The 19,213-nt window shown below is 38.8% G+C and overlaps 1 protein-coding gene across 1 annotated transcript in view; it reads left to right on the top strand.

The window, feature by feature from the left end:
* LOC122797804 (SCO-spondin-like) overlaps positions 1-19,213 on the top strand; it is a 4,708,783-nt gene that overhangs the window by 3,680,075 nt on the left and 1,009,495 nt on the right. The window contains exon 84 of the mRNA XM_044066325.1: positions 8,430-8,465. Within this exon, the coding sequence (XP_043922260.1) occupies positions 8,430-8,465 (36 nt within the window). The remainder of the gene's footprint in view (positions 1-8,429; positions 8,466-19,213) is intronic.

Below are 19,213 nucleotides of genomic sequence, written 5' to 3'. Positions count from 1 at the left end.
TTTTGCCAAATTTGTATGACTATGAATCACTCTGCCATGTTTGGTTTTGTCAGTTTCCACATGAGATAAGATGAGTCTCAGTAGCATGATAGTACTCAATTTCATGTTGTTATGTCAATAGCTGTATACCATGAGCCTGAAGTTTCTCCTTTGGAGCAGTCACACTACTTGTGTCTCTGAATTGCCCACTCCCTGAAAGTCATTGCTCATCATGCTGAGTTGTACACTCCCTGAAAGTCATTGATCATCATGCTGTGTTGTATAACTGTCTTATTTTTCTGAATACCTTACCCAGAAGGTAAATAAACACACATTTTAAGATTTTCTGTTATAATGACACTCCTGAGAGAAGACCTTCACATACATAATTTAATAAAACAGAATTTACAATTGAAATACATGCTAAACAATGCCAAAATAATCAGAGCTCATAAAATATATGAGTGTTATCAGTTATTCTTACAAACATGAAAACATACTAAACTGATACCCTATATAAACTCAGTAGAGTTATACAACTGAAGTCTAATATTTTAGTAATACCAGCAATGCTGACGAATAAAACACAAGTTGTTAGCACTGAATGAACATATAATGTGATTTGTGAGTTGATGGTATATGAAAATGACAATGTAGATGAAGGATATTTGGGATATGAGTATGAATTTAGCAGATTAGTGACTTAAGTGAGTTTAGCTGTTCAGAGGAAGCACACAGGATAGGAGGAGGGAGATGAGAGGTGAGGTGTGTACTAAGAAATTGTCCCAGATCAATAACTGGAGAGAAGTATAAAAGGAGGTGCAGAATGGAACTTTGCGGTTGAAATGTATTGATATTTGTACTGTTCAGAAAAGCACTAAAAGTACATTGGTAATCCTATATTGCTGTAGATAGATGCTAGAAAGCCAGATATAGTGGCCCAAGAAAAGAAGACAAAAGTAGCATTGATCATTGAAATTGCCACACCCAATGACTACAGTGTCGAGTACAGAGAGACACAAAGTCATAAAATATCAGGATTTGCAAGCAGAAATGAGAGCAATGTGGAAGAAAGATACCCAGGCAGTTCCGATTGTAATTGTAGCAATGGGTCTTATAAAAAGAATCTATAATCATATTTAGATATGTTACCAATTTATGTAACCCCATACGAATTGGAGAAGGAGTCATTGCTGGGCACATTGCAGATGCTGCGAAAAGCCCTTTTGGCTGACATCAAAGATTGAAAAATACTTACTTCATGAAAAATACTAATTTCATGAACTTTAATCATACTTTGACTTAGGATGGAGTCCATTCCCGTCATGGTATTAGAAACCCAAAAGATTTGGAGAAATTAAAAAGTGAGAGACTGTACTTGTATTATCTGTGATTGTGCCAGCACCTCATCTTTGAACAGAACACTAGCCTCCTGCCCATGTTATAAGTACAGCAAATCATATTCACCTGTTTGCTACTGGCACTGGTACTAATGCATCTGTCTGTTTAGCTTTAGACCTTGTAATTTGTAGTAGATGGCATACTGAAGAACAGGCAGCTCTTAGCCAATAATGGACACGTGGATGTGTATAGAATTTTAAATACTAAAGAACGCTGAATCAGTTTAATTTTGCTTTTCAGCTTGGATTTCCAAGATGATAACAATGATGGTGATTTTTGAAAGGAGTGTTTGCAGTAAGGTGTGCACTACTCATATATGCAGACATAAGTCTGTCTGTTCCATATTTTTGAATGCCATGGTGTGTTCAAGGTACAGGCATATGTGGCAATCTTATTTCTAGATTGATGAGTTAAAACATATTTTCCTCCACATAACTTGTCAGGAAGCCATTCGCTTTAGTAGCCACTGTATGCCTTTACCTTGTCAAGTGAAGATTGTAATCAACTCAAACACCCACATATTTAGAGGTTTCTGCAGTTTCAGTTTTCCTTTTACAATGGAAAAGATGGTAATTTGGCATTGTTGCTGTTTTACAGAGATTCAGAGAAAAAGCAAGGCTTTATTTCACATGGAATGTAGAAAAGTACACAAATTCTATAACCAGAATTGAAGATGAAAATATTTTTGCAATTCTCTTTGGACTGTAGACAGGTCAGGACATGAATAGACAAGCTAGAATAACCTACATCATGAAGTAACTTTGCAGGCATACACTGGTCTGATAAGTTATTCACAAACATTGTGAACAACAGATTAGCATGGAATGAGCCTTGGGGCACACCATTAACAATGGGATTTGGATATGAGTGGCACTGCAGCCATCCACTGTATCGTGATATGGTTGTTACGCTGTAAAACTAGGAAAGTTGTTATGACTATGTTCTACAGGCAGACAACACTGAATATAAAATAGCTTCAAATGCTGGTGCACATATAAAGCACCAGTATAGGTGTTTTGTCATGGTTTTAGCAAACATATTTTGATAATAAAGTTTCAGGTGAATCCACAAACAGTTTTAGGTGTCTGATGTTATCTGATTGCTAGCTAGGTGAAACAGAAGTTTATTTTATTAATTTTAGCATTTTAATTGGGTATACACTACTCCAAGAACCCTTTTCAGGCATTTACATTAACTTAACAAGTGGTTTCTGTAAAACGGTGTCTCTGTAGTCAGTGATGATTTTGTCTTTTTTCATGCAGTGGCACTATCAAATACATTTCTGTATCTGAGGAGCACATTTCTCATTCAGGCTACAGTTAATACTTGTGTTGCAGGCCTGTAGATAACATCAGCTGTGATGACATGATATGTAAGGTCAAATTATGTGTGCATGGAAAAAAAAACGATTGGCTAAACACTAGGCTTCAGCTTACAGCAGGATTTCACTTATTAAAATCCATCTTTTTGTCTTGAATTAAAATACTCAGTAGTGTTTGTGGGAGCTACCCTATGCCAATAATAATATTAATAACAGTAATAATAAAACAGGTCTATTACTTCAATGTTAGTCATTAGAATTTTGACAAAACAAAGCTACTTCAATTACCTTAGGTAGAAAAATTAAGTCTTAAAAGATTAAATCTGATTATATTTAAGTTGTTGTTTCACTGTCTAATAATGTTTTAAGTTGTGTATTGTAACTGCTGCATTAGATTTGAACAATCATTTCACCTACACATGTTAACCACTGCCGTGTCAGAATGATTGGTCCTTCAGTTTGGTGGAGATTCTTTTCAGAAAATACTCCTGTCACAACTCAAATACATGCCATTTGTGAAGTGGTGATCATCAAAACTGTCTGCATGTGTGCATGCTGTGTGAAAGTGAGGCTGGGATTCATAGCCGAGTGCTATGAAATAAAGGAGTTTGCTGCTAAGGGTGGTTCACAGGGAAAAAGATGCATTATGCATTGCTTTAGCAATACCAGAACGTGGGGCATGGCCACCACACTCACGAATTAATGCTGTGCTGTTTGTCTAAGAGTTATAGCCTGAGAGAGGGCGCATATGTATGAAGGTGTGTGTGTGCCTCTGTATGTATGTGCACATATATGTTCTGCAATATGCTTGTATCTTATTCAGGATGACTGTCTATGCCTTGCACCCATTGAGTGCCAGGATAGGTTCCTGGTTCCCTATGATCCTTTGTTGGATTCGGAAATGAATGAACGAATGAATGGATGAGTAAATGCTAGTCCTTAGAAAGGAGACATGAAAGTTAATACTGGCTGGTGCTTATTCTGGTGATAATATTGCATATTTTTTGGCTGTTAGTAGTACAATGGCTGTAGTATGTCAAGACTGGAAGTAATTGTGGAAATCATGAATAAGTACTTAATAAAATGAGAAAAATATATGCTAGTGCCTTTCCGTGTGAATTTAATCATAATAAACTAACATTTACTTCCAATACGATGTTGCAGGCTGTAATATACTTACAAATAAATATATGTAAAATTGTCAGAAAACTCAACATTTCAGTTACAGTTAGAAATCTGTATTCTAAATGCTGAAATATTTTGAGTTTCCTTATAGTAATAAATACAAGTAAATGCATATATAGACTAACTCATGGAAACTATCTGACCAGTGTGAGAGAAGTTCCTTATCCTGTGTTCTGTATATTGTTTCTATTGAATAATTACATGAGGAATAAAAATGAGATATAACAAAGTGTTATATGAGTACAATATTTTGATGTTCTGTCAATAAAATATTTGCAGTACGTGGGGGCACACTGAGTAGGCTCCAAAATCAGCAAAAAGATAAGGTTGTTATGCACGTCTGTGACATCAAAGAGGCGCAGAACATGTCTTGCATTAGCGAAAGACAGTCAATCTACATCTGTGCCAACAATATTAACAACTGTGAGAATCAGCTAAATAAGCCAAAGGCATTTAAAGCTTCAACAGTCCAAGGGTTGCATTACTGCTCTATTTTGTACTTATGATGTTGAACATGTTTAAAAACTTCAAAAAAATGGAAGAAATATAAACTGATAAAGTGATGGGTCCTTATCAGTTGATAAAGTTTTCATAAACTCGAACTCCATATGGTTGAGAGCATATGATCAAGTTTTTGATAACTCAAAGCTTTTGAATGGAGATCGCGGTACAATGACGATAGGGAAATTTACCCTTTTCCTCACTGTAGTGCAATCTCAGAGTTGGTGTATATAATTTGCAGCGGTGTGGGGGGTGAAGGGTGCTTGCCCATTGCAAAACCTTTAAAAAGGTAGATTTTTGTGGGGTTTTTTTTTGATGTTTGAGTTTTCGGACACTTGACCTTATGGTCTCTTTGATATTTTTTTTCGAGTTTCCAAAAGGTTGTTGATCATACATAAACCCAAATGAATATATAGAGATAGGGTTATTATGTCATAGGGCAGCAATCCTAGTAATGGTAATCTTTCAGAGCAGCTACAGAATTCAGTCTCTGTAATGTTTTAAAATCATCATACTTCATAATATTATTTTGATGTGAGAATCATCTAAATAAATAAATAAATAAATAAATAGTGGAAATGTCAAGAAGAGGAAGCCCTTAAAATTGGTATAAACCTTTGGATAGTACATTGCAAATGTAACTTTTAAGAACTGTAGTTGAAATAGCCATCAGTTTAATTTATCATAATAATGTGTGAGGGTTACAGAATTACTTCTCTATAACTCCAAGGTGAGGGTCAGGCAGTACAGATTGTCAAAGCCATTCAGCAGCTCAAATGGCTATGTAAAAAGTGGGCAAGCATTAGCAGGAGGTCATGGCTATAAAAAGCACTGACCAGTTGATCCGCTGTAGTTGTCACTCATATTTTTGCAAAACATTTTTCTGAGTACCAAACTTCTTATTTGTTAAATAAATATATATAGCAGAATGAAGTCATGGATTTCAGCCTGATAAGGAAACTGAAGTTGTTATATTTAAATTTCTAACAGATGCCATCTTTTTTTTTTTTTTTTTTTACTCTAATCAGTGCAGTACAGGTCTGAAATGCTAGTAATCTATATAGTTCATTAATGCATCATTAATGCATTTTTACTTAAGTAACAGATGAGGGCTGTTTTTGTCCCTGTTTGGATGGAAGATGAACAGTAAGAATTATCACCCCATTGTTGTATGATGTTTTTATGCAATATTTAAAGCATGTTTTTGGAGTAACTACTCTTTTATTAGTTAATTAAAAATAGGTACTAGAATGCTGGCATTTATTTTTCCCTAGTTACAATACTGCAATTGCTGTATCTCATTTTAAATGGTATTATTAACTGAGATGAGGAAGTAACTCTGTCACGCATTTGATACTGGGTCTGTCTTACAGTTTGATAGAGCAAAGCATAGCAACATCTGACTAACATTAAAGCATCTTAATCCTGGAAATGTAGTATAAAATGTGGCAAATCATATCTGCTACAAAGTGTTCATTATACTAGTATATATAGACAGCTTTTTTTGCCCCTTATAATTCGTAGTGATCCTGAAATCCTTCTTGTCTTGTAGTTTACTATAGTAATCTGATTATATTGTATGTTATCCTATTCTTACAGCTAGAATAACTTTCTATGTGAGAGTGTTATTTTTATTGTTTCTATGGAATAATTACTGGAGGAATTAAAAAACAGATGTAACAAAGTGACATACAAATCTAAAATAGGTCAGTATGGACAATTCAGTGATGATTGACATGAAGAACAAAGAGAGTAAAAATTAATCAAATTAGCATTTGATTTTCTTACCTCTTTGCCATGTATATAAATGGGTGATAATAGTATTAATATTTACAAGTAACAAGAGATTGGGGTCTATTTTTCAGTAAGACAAAAATATTGTAAGAAAATGTATACTCATGGTCTATCAGTAAATAATTCTAGGTGTCTGCTATCATTTGTGACTAAGGAAATTTAATGGACTTGTTTGTTATTGACTCTTAGGTATTATAAACGTACAGACTATAAATTTTCTAGTTTGTTGAACAACTACACACTTTCTATCATTTAGTGTTAGAAAATGGACTAACTTGCACAGACAGATTTATGTATCTTTATGTATTAGATAGTACTTTTGGGATGTTGCCATTTGCTAGTTCATAAGTTCATAGGTGTGTATTAGGCTAATGGGCCTGGAGCCTTTGCAAGCCTAGCCCATAGGATTACCCTGGCATCGTACCACCCGACCTTAGTTCTCAGTGCCTCTGTCGAGTAGAACCACTGGAGTGATCCCCGGGGGTGAATTTTCTATTTCCCATCCACTCATCAAGATTTCTTTTGAAGAGGGCCAGTGAAGTGCGCTGCTTGACATGTATGGAAAGTCTGTTCCATAGCATGGGCATTCTCTGGGTTATGAACCTGTCCCTCCAGCTTGTTCTGTTGATTGTGGTAATGAGGTTGAGGTCCCTAGAGCATGTAGTGCGGAGGGATTGGGATTTCTTTAGATCTAGCATTTCTAACAGAGCTGGGTCAGACATGGCTTTGTAAGTCAAACAGAGATTGCCTCTAAGTAGGCGATTTGAGACAGAGAATAGAGTTTTTTGAGTCTGTCCATATAGGACAAGTGTTTAAGGCCTAGGGTCCTCTTTGTGAGGTACTTTTACGGTCTCTCCAGTTGTTGCAGGTATCTAGTGAGGTACATGCCAAATGGGGCATTGTACTCAATGATTGGCCTAATGAGGGAAGAGTAGAGAGAGGCAATGACCTCTTTCTTCCTGGATGCAAAACCCGTAGTAATGAGATGTGCCACAGAGAAGACTTTCTGACCACAGTGGTAATGTGGTGTGAGATTGTTAAATTAACATGACATACATTTAACATGAACTTCCATTTACCACCACACACTGCTTCCTGGTAGCTTGTATACTTTCTTGTAATGAAGAATAATGTAACAAACCTTTTCTGTTTCTTATCTTACATCATAATGCTGTGTCACAGGCATGTTTGATAGTTAGATCAACCTTGGATGTCAAGCTATATTGTGAGCTGTTCAGCTTGCATTTTAAAGAAAACATGCATATTTTGCTTACTTAGTGTTATCATTGTTTCCTGTAGTAAGTAGGCATATTATTTCATTTTAGGTATAACTGTTAACTAAAGACACAAGTTAAAATGAGGCTGTTGTAGATAGGTTCACAGGTTCATAGGTAGGTACTAGGCTATCTGCCCGAAGGCATTTATAAGCCTAGCCAGAATGTGTTGGCTTTTGCCTCCCCCTTAGATTAGTTCCCCGTGCCTCTGTCCAGCAGAGCCACTGAAGTGATCCCCGGGGTAAACTTTCTGTTTCCCATCCACTCGTCAAGGTTTCTCTTGAAGAGTGCTAGCGAGGAGCTCTGCCTAATGTAGACTGGAATCTTGCTCCAAAGCATGGGGAGTCTCTGGGACAAGAATCTATCCCTCCAGCACGTCCTATTTATTGTTGTGGTGAGGTTTAGATCCCTAGAGCATGTGGCTCAAGGGGATAAGATTTTCTTTAGGTGGAGCATGTCCATCAATTCTGGGTTGAACATGGCCTTGTATGTCAGGCAGATATCACCTCTGAGTAGGCGGTATGCAACCGAGTACAGCTGGAGTTTCTTCAGTCGAGCTGCATAGGGCATCTGTTTGAGGCCAGTGATCCTCTTGGTGAGGTACTTCTGTGGTCTTTCCAGCTGTTGCAGATGTCTTGTAAGGCATGTTCTTTTCCTGAATGTTTTGGCCTGTTGCCACTAATAAAAAGTGTATCATAGAAGTTTAACTATTAATTAAAACCATGAATTAAACTAGGTTGTGGTTATGTTTTTTACTATACAGAATTTGCAGCATTTTACCTAGTTGCTGTAGGCATGATAGATGCTTTTTAACATGAACAATGCTCATTTTTTAAGTACACTGTTTAACAAGTAGGTAATGATTAGATGACTGTGAACCAGTAACACCTGATAAGATGTGCATAAGTAAGATAATGATTTATTAACCATCAGCTATAATGGAAAAAAAATCCTTGTCTGATTTTGTTTTTCAGTTGGCCCAACAAAGGAACCCGTGACCATTCACATAGGTGAGTTAAAGAAAATACAGTTCCAGTCAAAATATATACTAGTTAATCATGTACAATAATAAATCACCCCATTGTCCTGTACATATACTTTCTTACCAGAAACTAGTCATCATGGAAGAGATAATCTGTTGTTTCCTAAAAGTGCTGTCAGCATTGCCTTCCTATTATCTTTCTTAGAATGTGTAGGTAACCATCCTTGATGCATAGTAGGGCCTAGGAAGTGCTGTTGATTTTGGTTTTACTAATTTCTACAAGAAATATGTGACATTGTTCATAAGACACTTAAACTAAGACATGCCATACCTATCTTGGCATACCTGGCACATAGATATGGCAGAAGAAACCTAACCTACAGAAAATTGACTTCACCTGAGACTATCCTGTCATACACTAACAGTTGGAAGGATCCTGTTTAAGAACATGTAGCAAGCATACCATTGCCTGCTACATATAACACTCAATGGTAGGGGAAGCTTTTTGTCAAAAGTTTGCAGAAGAAGATACCCTACCTAATGTGGCTTATTGATTTCACTGATCTAACCCATCATAAGCTTGCAGAATCCATCTGCACATACCTCAGCTTAATGAAGGACCTTGCAGCGTATAACTCAGTGAAGTGAATACCTTAGGTATTCCATATTAGTAGCAATAGGAAATTTGAGTGGAAGAAACAGTAATGCGCAGCTCCAGTAATATATGCTGAATATACAGATCTGACAGCAGACTAAATTAAACTGTTGGCATGATTATGAATTCATATGACATATTAATAGCAAGGCCGTGGTGGTGCAGCGGTTAGCGTTATCACCTCACAGCAAGATGTTATCCAGTTCAATTCTCAGCTGGAGCGCCTTCTGTGTGGAGTCTGCATGTCCTCCCCATGGTTGAGTGACATTTAAAATCATGCAGGTAGGTGCATGCGTGAATGGGTGTGCCTTCGTTGAAGGTTGGGCATCGGGCTGGCACCTCGGCACCGTAAAAAGCTACTGTCAATCATAAGTGGACCAGTGTTCCGCTGTGGCAACCCCTAATCGGGAAAAGCTGAAAGACATTACTTTATGACATATTAACAGCAGAAAGGAACATTATGGGTAAAGGGGAGGGGCTATTAGCCTGGGACATTTATAGATGCCAAGCTGATTAAAAGCATGTTGCTTTGGTCCTGATAGCTGATGAAGATTATCCAGATCAGTCATTACTGTAGGATCATAATGTTATTTTTTTCACAGTTTGGTTATTATTATTATTTTTTTTTACTGCGAATCAGATTGTTAATAGTAAAAAACACAAAAAGGGCCAATGCTAATTATATATTCTAACTCCAAGATCATACTACAGTGAGGAAAATGGTAGTTTTCCCATTCCCCACTGAAGTGTGATTCAATTCAAAACACTGATGCTGAAAAGTGCGAACACAAGCTTTGTGTCAACGTTTTGGAGTCGACTAGATTTCTGTTCGCAATTTTGCCTTTTTGCGCCTTTCCATCTGACCTTCTGACAGACAATAAGGTGCATTTCATTATTTTGATAGTAAATCTATGTGTGTGTGTGTGTGTATGTATGTGTGTATGTATGTATATATATATATATATATATATATATATATATATATATATATATATATATATATAATATTTTAATGTACTTTCCTGCTTAGGAACGTTATTTTTAAATTAGGAGTTTGTGTTTTAACAGACTGTCCCAACATTTAAATGTACTTTTAACATTTTAAACTGGTACATACCTTTTCCTTTCTGTTTAAAAGTTGTTTAAAGTAGTTGAAAACCATGTTTTTTTTTCTGTGGAGAAATTGTGCTTTTTACATTTTGGGACTGACAGATGTATTAAAGTGCTTTTAACAAATCTGAATTTTTACCTGCTTATGCTGCTTGTTTTTCCGTGGTAAAAAGGCACCATTTTCAGCTTCACCATGGAGCCAATACTGGTCTGATGATCAGTCCTTCTTCCAACCACAAAAATGAAAAGTTAAGTAAACAGCCTTTGCAACCACAGCAGGCTAGCCATTTGTCTCTGCTGCAGGTGGTTGACTCTGCTGTGGCCAAAGCTGATTTCTCAGACCACTCATCATTTACCCAAATCCCTCTTGTGTAGCACCTAGAGCCACTATAGACCGGGGGGGTTAACACGTCTTTTGTGGCTATTGGGATCCCCTCAGTGGACAAGGGAGAGCTACTGTTGTTGGTCCTATGAAGGGGAACAGGGAAGGATCCTCCATTTAATCAGAATATTGTGCACATCCCTGGGGAAGCTGCTGCTGCCGTTAATATTTCTGTTGGCTCCATTTTTCCTAACAAAAAGAAACAGAAAACTAAACAGGTATCCACTCCCCCTCAACTTTCTCTAGACAGGAGTAGTTTACTAGATCTGGCTCATTGTTTAATCTTCTTATAATGTGGTTTCTGGTAAAAGAAAGAGAGATGCCTCTTTTCCTGAAAAGATTTAAGATTTTGAATCTGGACAGGAAGATCAAGGGAGAGACAGATGCAGGGTTTTCTCCTCAGATTTATGATTCACACTCATTGGATAGCACACTATCTCATTTTCCTGTTGGGGTTTCTCTGTCTCTTTCTCTGAAACTATTTCAAGAATGTGCCATTGTTTTCAGTGGGAGAGCACTGAGTTTTTTCAATCCTTCAGAAAATACTATGAGCTGCTATAGATGGAATTTCACCCACTACTCCAGTGCTGTCAGCTTTGGAGGATATGTGTCACTGCCTGCAGTTTTCCTATAGCTGGCCTGCTGCCCCTAAAAAGGCAGATAGATTCTATAATGTTCTTCAGTTTTTAAGTTTTTATACACTTTCCACTAACCTGATTCAGCAGCCGCAGCTTTAGTTAATCCTACTTCTGCTAATCATTTAGTATACTCCAACCCTATACTTTCTGAGCAGGATAAGAAAATAATTGATAAGTATAGAAAAAAGTGTATGCCTCTTCAACTTTGATTTTCAGAATTTTGAAATGTCAGGCTCTTATGTTAAAGTTTATTCTGACTAATTGAGAAAGTAGGAGGAATGTTATGTCTGCAGTTTCACCTTGTGAGGAAAAACCTGCTTTAAATGGTTTAATTTCTTCTATTTTACAAGTCACAATTCATTATATAAAGTATTTTTATGACTGCTGATTCTTCTTCCAGAGTTAAGGCCACTAATACTGCTTTGGGGAGGTTACCCTGGCTGCATTCCCAGAACCCTCCAGATGATATGAAAACATTAGATCTGATGTTGTCAATCTTCACTTAATACTTGACTGTGGGTTCGGTTCCATATCTCGGAACAGACTCAGCTGTTATTCCACCTGGTGCTTTCCAAAAACTCTCAAGCATAGCTTTTACCCATAATGCTCCTCTCAGGATTACCTCAGATCTCGGTTGCTGCTTTTAGTGAACAGACGCGTTTCTCCTCCACAGCTCTTGAGCCAGATTATTTCTTACAAAACCGTAAGTGTTTTCCTTTTAAAATCTCGTTTCTAATTTTTTGTTATTATTTCGCTTACTCAGTTCCTCTCTAGGCTCCCTCCTTGAACAATTTAGTGTTTCTCTCTTAATACCATTATTAGTATTATGTCATTCTCTCTTTCCCTCTGTTTACCTTTCTGGTAAATCTAAAGTACCATTATTAGTAATTTTTCTTTCACTTAATTTTTCCCTCTACTGTAACGGTAACCCTTCCTCACCATTGTTGGTACCTACTTTCTTCCTGTTTAACCAAAAAAAAAGAACTTAATTTCCCTTCACTTCTTTCTCTCAGTATGTATGTGTGAGTTTTGCTGATATGGCAGAAAAGACAAAGGGTACATCTGGCTTCAAAAGATGCCAGAAGTGTGATAGAAAACTACCAAACTTTGAAGGACACTTTCTGTGTGTCTACTGCTTGGGCTTGGTACATCTTTGGGAAGACTGAGCTGTTTGTCACAGCTTCAGCCACCAGGCCCTTGTAGAATGAAAAAACAATCTGATTTTGAAAGGTCTGATTAAATCGGATTTCGACGAGACCATATCTTGTTCATTTAAATCCAAAACTGATGTTAGCACTCCTTCCTTTTCTTCCAAGTGTTCCAAACATGAGGGATCATAGAAGAGGAGCCAGTTGGTTCCAACAGTTTCATTGGCACCACCTACTAAACTGGCTAAAACCTCTCAGGTTCCCACAGTTTCTGCAGAACCGAAAGGGAAGTCTCTTCAAATCTCAGTGCCAGTTTCTACACCGACTATTTCGGCACCTACAGTTATCATGAACAAAACTTCAGTACCACTTCTCTCTCCCATTCCATCTGTTTTGGAACCGAGAGAGTTTTCCCTTTAAAACAGGCCTAGGACAACATACTCTCTGTGAGTGGATGCCTTTTGAGACCGACCTCCAAACCATTCTTGGAGAAACCCCCTTCCCCATTAGTCTCTTTGACCTGTTCCACCAAGAGCCTCACAGAGCCTGATGTTCTGAGGCTGGTGGACCAGCTCCTGTTGGAAAGGGGCTTAGCTTCTTCATCAGTTCCTAGTCTCCCTGGCTCTGGAACCATATCCATCATTTCAACTGTTGTTGTTCCTCCTCTGACTCCAACTGAGCCTTCGGAGCTCCCAGTTTCAACTCTCTTAGTGCTGATCAGATCTGCATCTCCTGCACCAATAACTGCCCTGAGCTCAGGGATGAAGCTTTGCTGTCAGTTCCAGGGAGAGTGGTTCTGCTCCGGTGTTGTTGGAGCCATCCGTGCTCCTCGGGCCTTCAGCACATGTGAGCTCAATTCTGGCTTCGGCTTTAGAGACAGCTTCCTTAGTGCAGGATGTGACCATGGTTTCAAGGGAGTCTGTCTCAGTTCCGGACTCCCATTTCTCTATGGGGAGGTGCTGCTTTCCAGGCCATGGAGATGGCCTTGTCCACTGCAGGCTGACAGTTGATATCACTTTCATCTGACCAACAACCCTGTCCTAATCCTTGTCCAGAGCTTGCTCCAGTCTCTGCCCTGGGATAGTGGGCACACAAATCTCAGGATCCAACTATGGTGATCATTTCCTCTTCAGACACCTCTCTGGCCCATCCCACTGAGGAGGTACCCCTGAAGAGAAAGTGCAAGAAGAAGCACTTGGACTCCCCTGAAGAGTCTTGCACAAAAGATACTGATTTTGATGAAGCGGAAGGTTCCCCAAAGTCACCCCCTGAAGATGTCTCCTTTGGAGACATACTAGAGATCCTGAAGCAGAGGGGTGGCTGGACTTCCCATCAGTCTTCCCCAGAGGAATTGGGATACTTGGAGGTTTTTCGTGCCCGACCATCTACCTCTTGGATCTCTCTGCCTGCTGATAATCTAATTAAGTTGATTGCTCAGTGGGCTTGGAGGATACCTGATTCCATCGAGCCAGTCTCCAAGAGACCAGACCACATTTTGACAGCTCCTGAGGATTAGCAGCATTGGGCTAAAGGGGTACTAGTAGATGTCATGGTGGTTACAGCAGCCACTAAAAAGGAACTTGTGGATGAAAGTCCTACTATCCATCCACTTGATAAGGAGTCTGGGACGATAGATTCAGGAAGTGCGTATACACTTCATTGACCTTTGCGCTCAGGTCCTTGAACTTCATGACATATTTCATAGACTTTAAAGAGATCTGATAAAGGATCTATCAGATACTCTGACAGGAGCAGTAGCTGAGGGGGTTCAGGATAAAGTACCTTCCCAACTAGCCACTCTTTATTCAATATGCAATTCATCCATGAGGCTCATTGCACACGCAGCTGAAGGGGCCTCTAGTGCAGCAGGTTCTGGTGTAGCCATGAGTAGACACACCTGGATGCATTTATGTGCATTTGTGGAGTCATTCAAGTCTTCCTTCATTAATGCTCCCTTTGACGGAACATCTCTTTTTGGCCGCAAAGTTGAACAGACCCTTGCCAGATGTGAGAAGGATGGAAAGACCCTTTCTGCTGTGAACGCACTCACGTGGCAACAACTCCCCCCGGGGCAGAGAGGGGAGTTACAATTTAAGTTGCCATGCTCGAGGCAGAGGTGGCCCACAAAATCAGGGTTCCAGGGATTAATTCCCTGGTAACTCCTATTAGTGCACCTGAATGGAGGCCTGATTGCCTTCCTCTGGAGGCAGTTGGGGATGATTATACTTGCACCTATCTGCCTGGCTAAATATCACAGCAGACAACTAGGTGCAGAGGATTATAACCAGAGGTTACAACATTCCATTTTGTAAAATCCTCAGACATCCAAAAAGAATCCAGACTTTCCACCCAGTCTCAGGGATGCAGCAGTCTTAGAAATTCAAAAGTTTATAAACAAGAGAGTCATCCAAGCAGTCCCACCAGATCAGATAGGATCTGGAATTTACTTAAGATTCTTTTTAGTGCCAAGGAGAACAGGGGACTGGAGACTGATTGTGGATCTCAGTGTGTTGAACAAGTCAGTTCGACAAACCAAATTCCGGATGGTTACGGTTCAATCTGTACTCCCCTTCTTAGGAAAAGACGATTGGATGTACTCAATAAATCTTCAGGATGCGTATTGTCACATAAAAATGAACAAATGCTCCAGATAATTCCTGCACTTCCAGGTCAGAGTAAGTCATTATCAGTTTCATGCCCTGGATTTTGGTCTCACCACAGCCCCCAGGGTGTTCACCAAATGCATGGCAGTGGTAGCAGCTCACTTCAGACTGCAAGGATTCCCCGTGTTTCCATACCTAGACTACTGGCTCATTATCGCACCCACCAGGCATCTACTGTCTACTATGTTCTTCAAACTTGCTCCTCACTGGGGATCACTGTAAACTAAGAAACATTCCATCTAGAGCCAACACAGCACTTAGAATTCGTAGGAGCAGTGCTAAACACAAATACCACCATCATGTCTCTTCCCCCAGAAAGACTTCAGAGAATAAAATCACATGTCAGTCAGATTATTTGCAGAAAAAAGGTGGCTGCAAGACTGTTGTTACAAACTCTAGGATCAATGGCAGCCACCATCACTTTAGTCCCCCTTGCCAGATTTTACATGCAAATCCTGCAATGGCTCTTGGCATCACAATGTTTTTTACTGAATCAACCAATGTCCCATCTGGTAATGATCACCAATCTATGTAAGAAAGACCTGAGTTAGTAGCTTCACTTCAGCGAAATTTTGTTGGGCCGACTCTTTGTCCCTCCTCAACCCCAAGCCCTAGTGACCACAGACGAATCCCAGATGGGGGGGGGGTCATTATCTGGGAAAGACAGTCCAAGGTACTTGGTCCAAGTTAGAGACCAATCTGCATATCGGTGTTCTAGAGATGAGGGCAGTGCTTTTGACATTGCAAGCATTCCAAGAAACCCTCCCCTTGGGAATGATTGCAATTCAAATGGACAGCAAGTCAGTTGTTTGGTGCATCAACAAGCAAGGGGAGCCAGATCTTTTCCTCATTGTTGAGAAGCAGTCCAGGTGTGGCAGTGGGCAATTTCATCTGTTCACTTTCTAATTGCAACGCATATTCTGGGGAGCTCCAACATGATTGTGGACAAATTGAGTAGGAGCATCCTAAAGCCTCACGAATGGTCTCTCAATCCCTTGGTGGTGGAAAGGATATTTCATTAATGGGGTCAACCCTGCTGCGATCTGCTTGCATCCTCCCCCCTGAACAACAAGTGCAACAGGTACTTTGCCCTGACCCACCCCCTCCGGGGAAGTCACTGAGAGATACTAAACTTCACGCTTGGCCCCCAGGTCTGTTATACACCTTTCCCTGATCCATCTCATCTCCCAGTTTCTGAAGAAGGCCAGCCGGTCAAAGAACAGGATAATTCTCATTGCCCCATTCTGGTCTCGACATATATGGTTTCCCTTTCTTTGGCCTCACATAATGTGGAAACCTTGGACCATGGACCTAGCTCCAGACCTCTTGTCCCATCCAGAGGGACTGGTTCATCCGAATCTTCAAAGTCTCATACTCACTGTGTGGCTCCGCCAGTTCCAGTGATTGCCAGGCATGCCAATCTCCATACCCCATTTCAACGAATTGTTCTAGCTTCCCATAAACCTTTGACTAGATGATTGTACATTAGCAAATGAAAAAAATTTTCAAAATGGGCTAGAGAGTAACCGTGACCCATATTCTGCACAAGTTGATAGGGTCTTGGAGTTTTTAGCATTGCTTTTCAGTGCAGGAGCATCCTCTTTGACCATACGAGTACATCTAGCTGCAATTTCAAATTTTCATAATGATCTCAATGATACAGTTCTAATGTCCTGCAAACTTTGCAAAACTTTTCTGAAAGACCTCCCAAGATTTAGGCAGCTGGGGATTCTGTCCGACAGTCAAGGATTAAGTGAAGATTGACAACATAAGATAAAATTTATGTCTTACCATAATGTTCCATCTGTGTTGTTGATCTTCACTTATCCTTGACATTCCCACCCTCCTTCCTGCTGCCTTTCGGGCTTCTTTGTGGAACGGATCTATTCTAATAGATCATTTTTCTTTTTATGAATACAGATATGGTCTCTGATCTGTTATTACTGTTTGTCACTATTTTGTGCAAAGTCACTCTAAGGTAATCCTGAGAGGAGCATTATGGTTAACAGCTATGCTCAAGAGTTTTTAGAAGGTACGAGCTGGAATAACGGCCGAGTCGGTTCCAAGATACAGAACCAAACCCACAATCAAGGATAAGTGAAGATTGACAACACAGATGGAACATTATGATAAGACATAACTTCTTTATTTTAAATTTTCCTTTGGACAGAGATTTAGTTTTTGTTCCCTGTGCTGCAGAGGTTATCAAAAAGTGTGATGAGAGGGGTAAGGTGATGCAGGGAAGCTCTAAGATTTTTCAGCCCTCCTTTTCCAAAATTTCTGAGGGATTCTCTAGCTCCTCATCAGGTTTTGGCAAGAAACAAATAAATGGTCTTAACAAAATGATGGTAAACAGACTTTTTAATAGAAATGGCAAGGGAGTTCCAAACAGAATACAGGAACTGCCCAAAACAGTCTCACAAGTCAGAATTGCTGTTTAAGGGACCTTGTTTCCCCTCCCACTGTGGCAGTCTTTTTTCCCTTCCAGAAAGTCTGATTCTCCACTTCTATCCTCTTCGGCAACAGATAGTTTCAGAAAAATGAGTATGGAAGATCGTACATCAAGCTTACAGATGGCAGTGGGAAGAAATTCCTCCTTTCCAGGGGTTATTCCTCATCCACCAGATCAGATTCCTCTCTTTCTTCTTATCCTTCAATACATGTTGTCTCAGGGAGTGATAGAGTTAGTTCCTCCTTTCCAGATTTGAAACGATTTTTATTCATGGATGTTTTTAGTGCCAAAGAAAGAAAATTCTTGGAGACCAATTCTGGATATTTCTTTCCTAAACCAATATGTGATGGTGCCAAAGTTCAAAATGCTGTCACTTCACAACCTGTTCCTCCTCCTTCCTCATTTCAGGTTCCTAGTAACATTAGATTTAAAAGATACGTATCATTACATCCTCACTTATCCAGATTTCAGGTGTTTCTTAAGGTTTTGTGTGTCTTGATCACATTATCAGTTCTCTGTCTTATTCTAAGCTATAATGATTCCTAAACTTGAAAAAAGAACCCACAGAAACCCTAAATTATAGACAGATTGCTCTAATTAACTTTGATATAAAAAGTTATGCATCTGTATGGCAAACAGACTTAAGGCCATTCTCCCCTCAATTTTGTCACCTTTCCAATCAAGATTTCTTCCTAAAAGGCAAGCTAATGATCGTACTCTTAACTCTTGAATCTGTACAAATGCTGAATCATCACCCTAGACAAGACGTTTTTACCTTATCTATTGATGCCTCTAAAGCATTCAACAGAATAACAGAATAACACACAATTTTTTTCACTATCATACCTAAATTCAGTACACCAAACACATGTATAAACTATATCCTAGTTCTAAATAAAAATCCTTCCATGAGATTATATATAAACCAATTTTATTCTCCCCTCTATTCTTATAAAATGTGGAGTAAGACAGGGATACCCACTATCACCCTTCCTTTTCCATTTATACATTGAACCTATCCTTATCTACCTAACATATGCATCTTATTATAACTTAGCTAGATTTTATAACATAATTATTCATCTAACAGCTTATGCAGATGATCTAAGTATATGCTTCACAAACCCAATCATGACATGACAAAAATCTAAAACTCTCTAAATTTAATGAAATTTTCTAATTACAAAACCAATTTTATTTCTTCTTATGCAAACTTGTATCATGTTAAAACTAGCAATACACTGCAACTACAAATCAACCCCACTTTAAGGTATTTACAGATTGTATTTCATGAAGATCATTCGCTTAATTTTAGAAACAATATTCTTAATACATGGTCCCACATCTGTGAAGACATTAAGAGATGCTCCAATCTGTATTTTTCTTTTATGTCTAAAGTGGCCATTATCAAAATAAATACATTTCCTAAGATTCTTTTCCAGATGATGGCATCATTCCAGTCCATTTCTAAAAAAAAAAAAAAATTCAAAACTATCACCACATTACTGAGTAAATTTATTTTGTCACCTAAATCAGTGTGCATTTCCTATAACAAACTACCTGCCCCAAAATAAATGGAGGAGTGAACCTTCTTGACTTTTATCTTTACTATCAAATCATAAATTCTAATAGAATATCGTACACTGTCACATTTAAGCAACTCAAAAACAAATGTCCCCCATGCTGGGTTAAAAATCTGAGCTAATAACCTAAAATCTTTCTCACGTG

This window comes from Protopterus annectens, chromosome 3.part1 (assembly GCF_019279795.1).
Source record: "Protopterus annectens isolate FY-2018-M chromosome 3.part1, PAN1.0, whole genome shotgun sequence".
NCBI classification, from domain to species: Eukaryota; Metazoa; Chordata; order Ceratodontiformes; family Protopteridae; genus Protopterus; species Protopterus annectens.
This window is presented reverse-complemented; position numbering and strand designations above follow the sequence as displayed.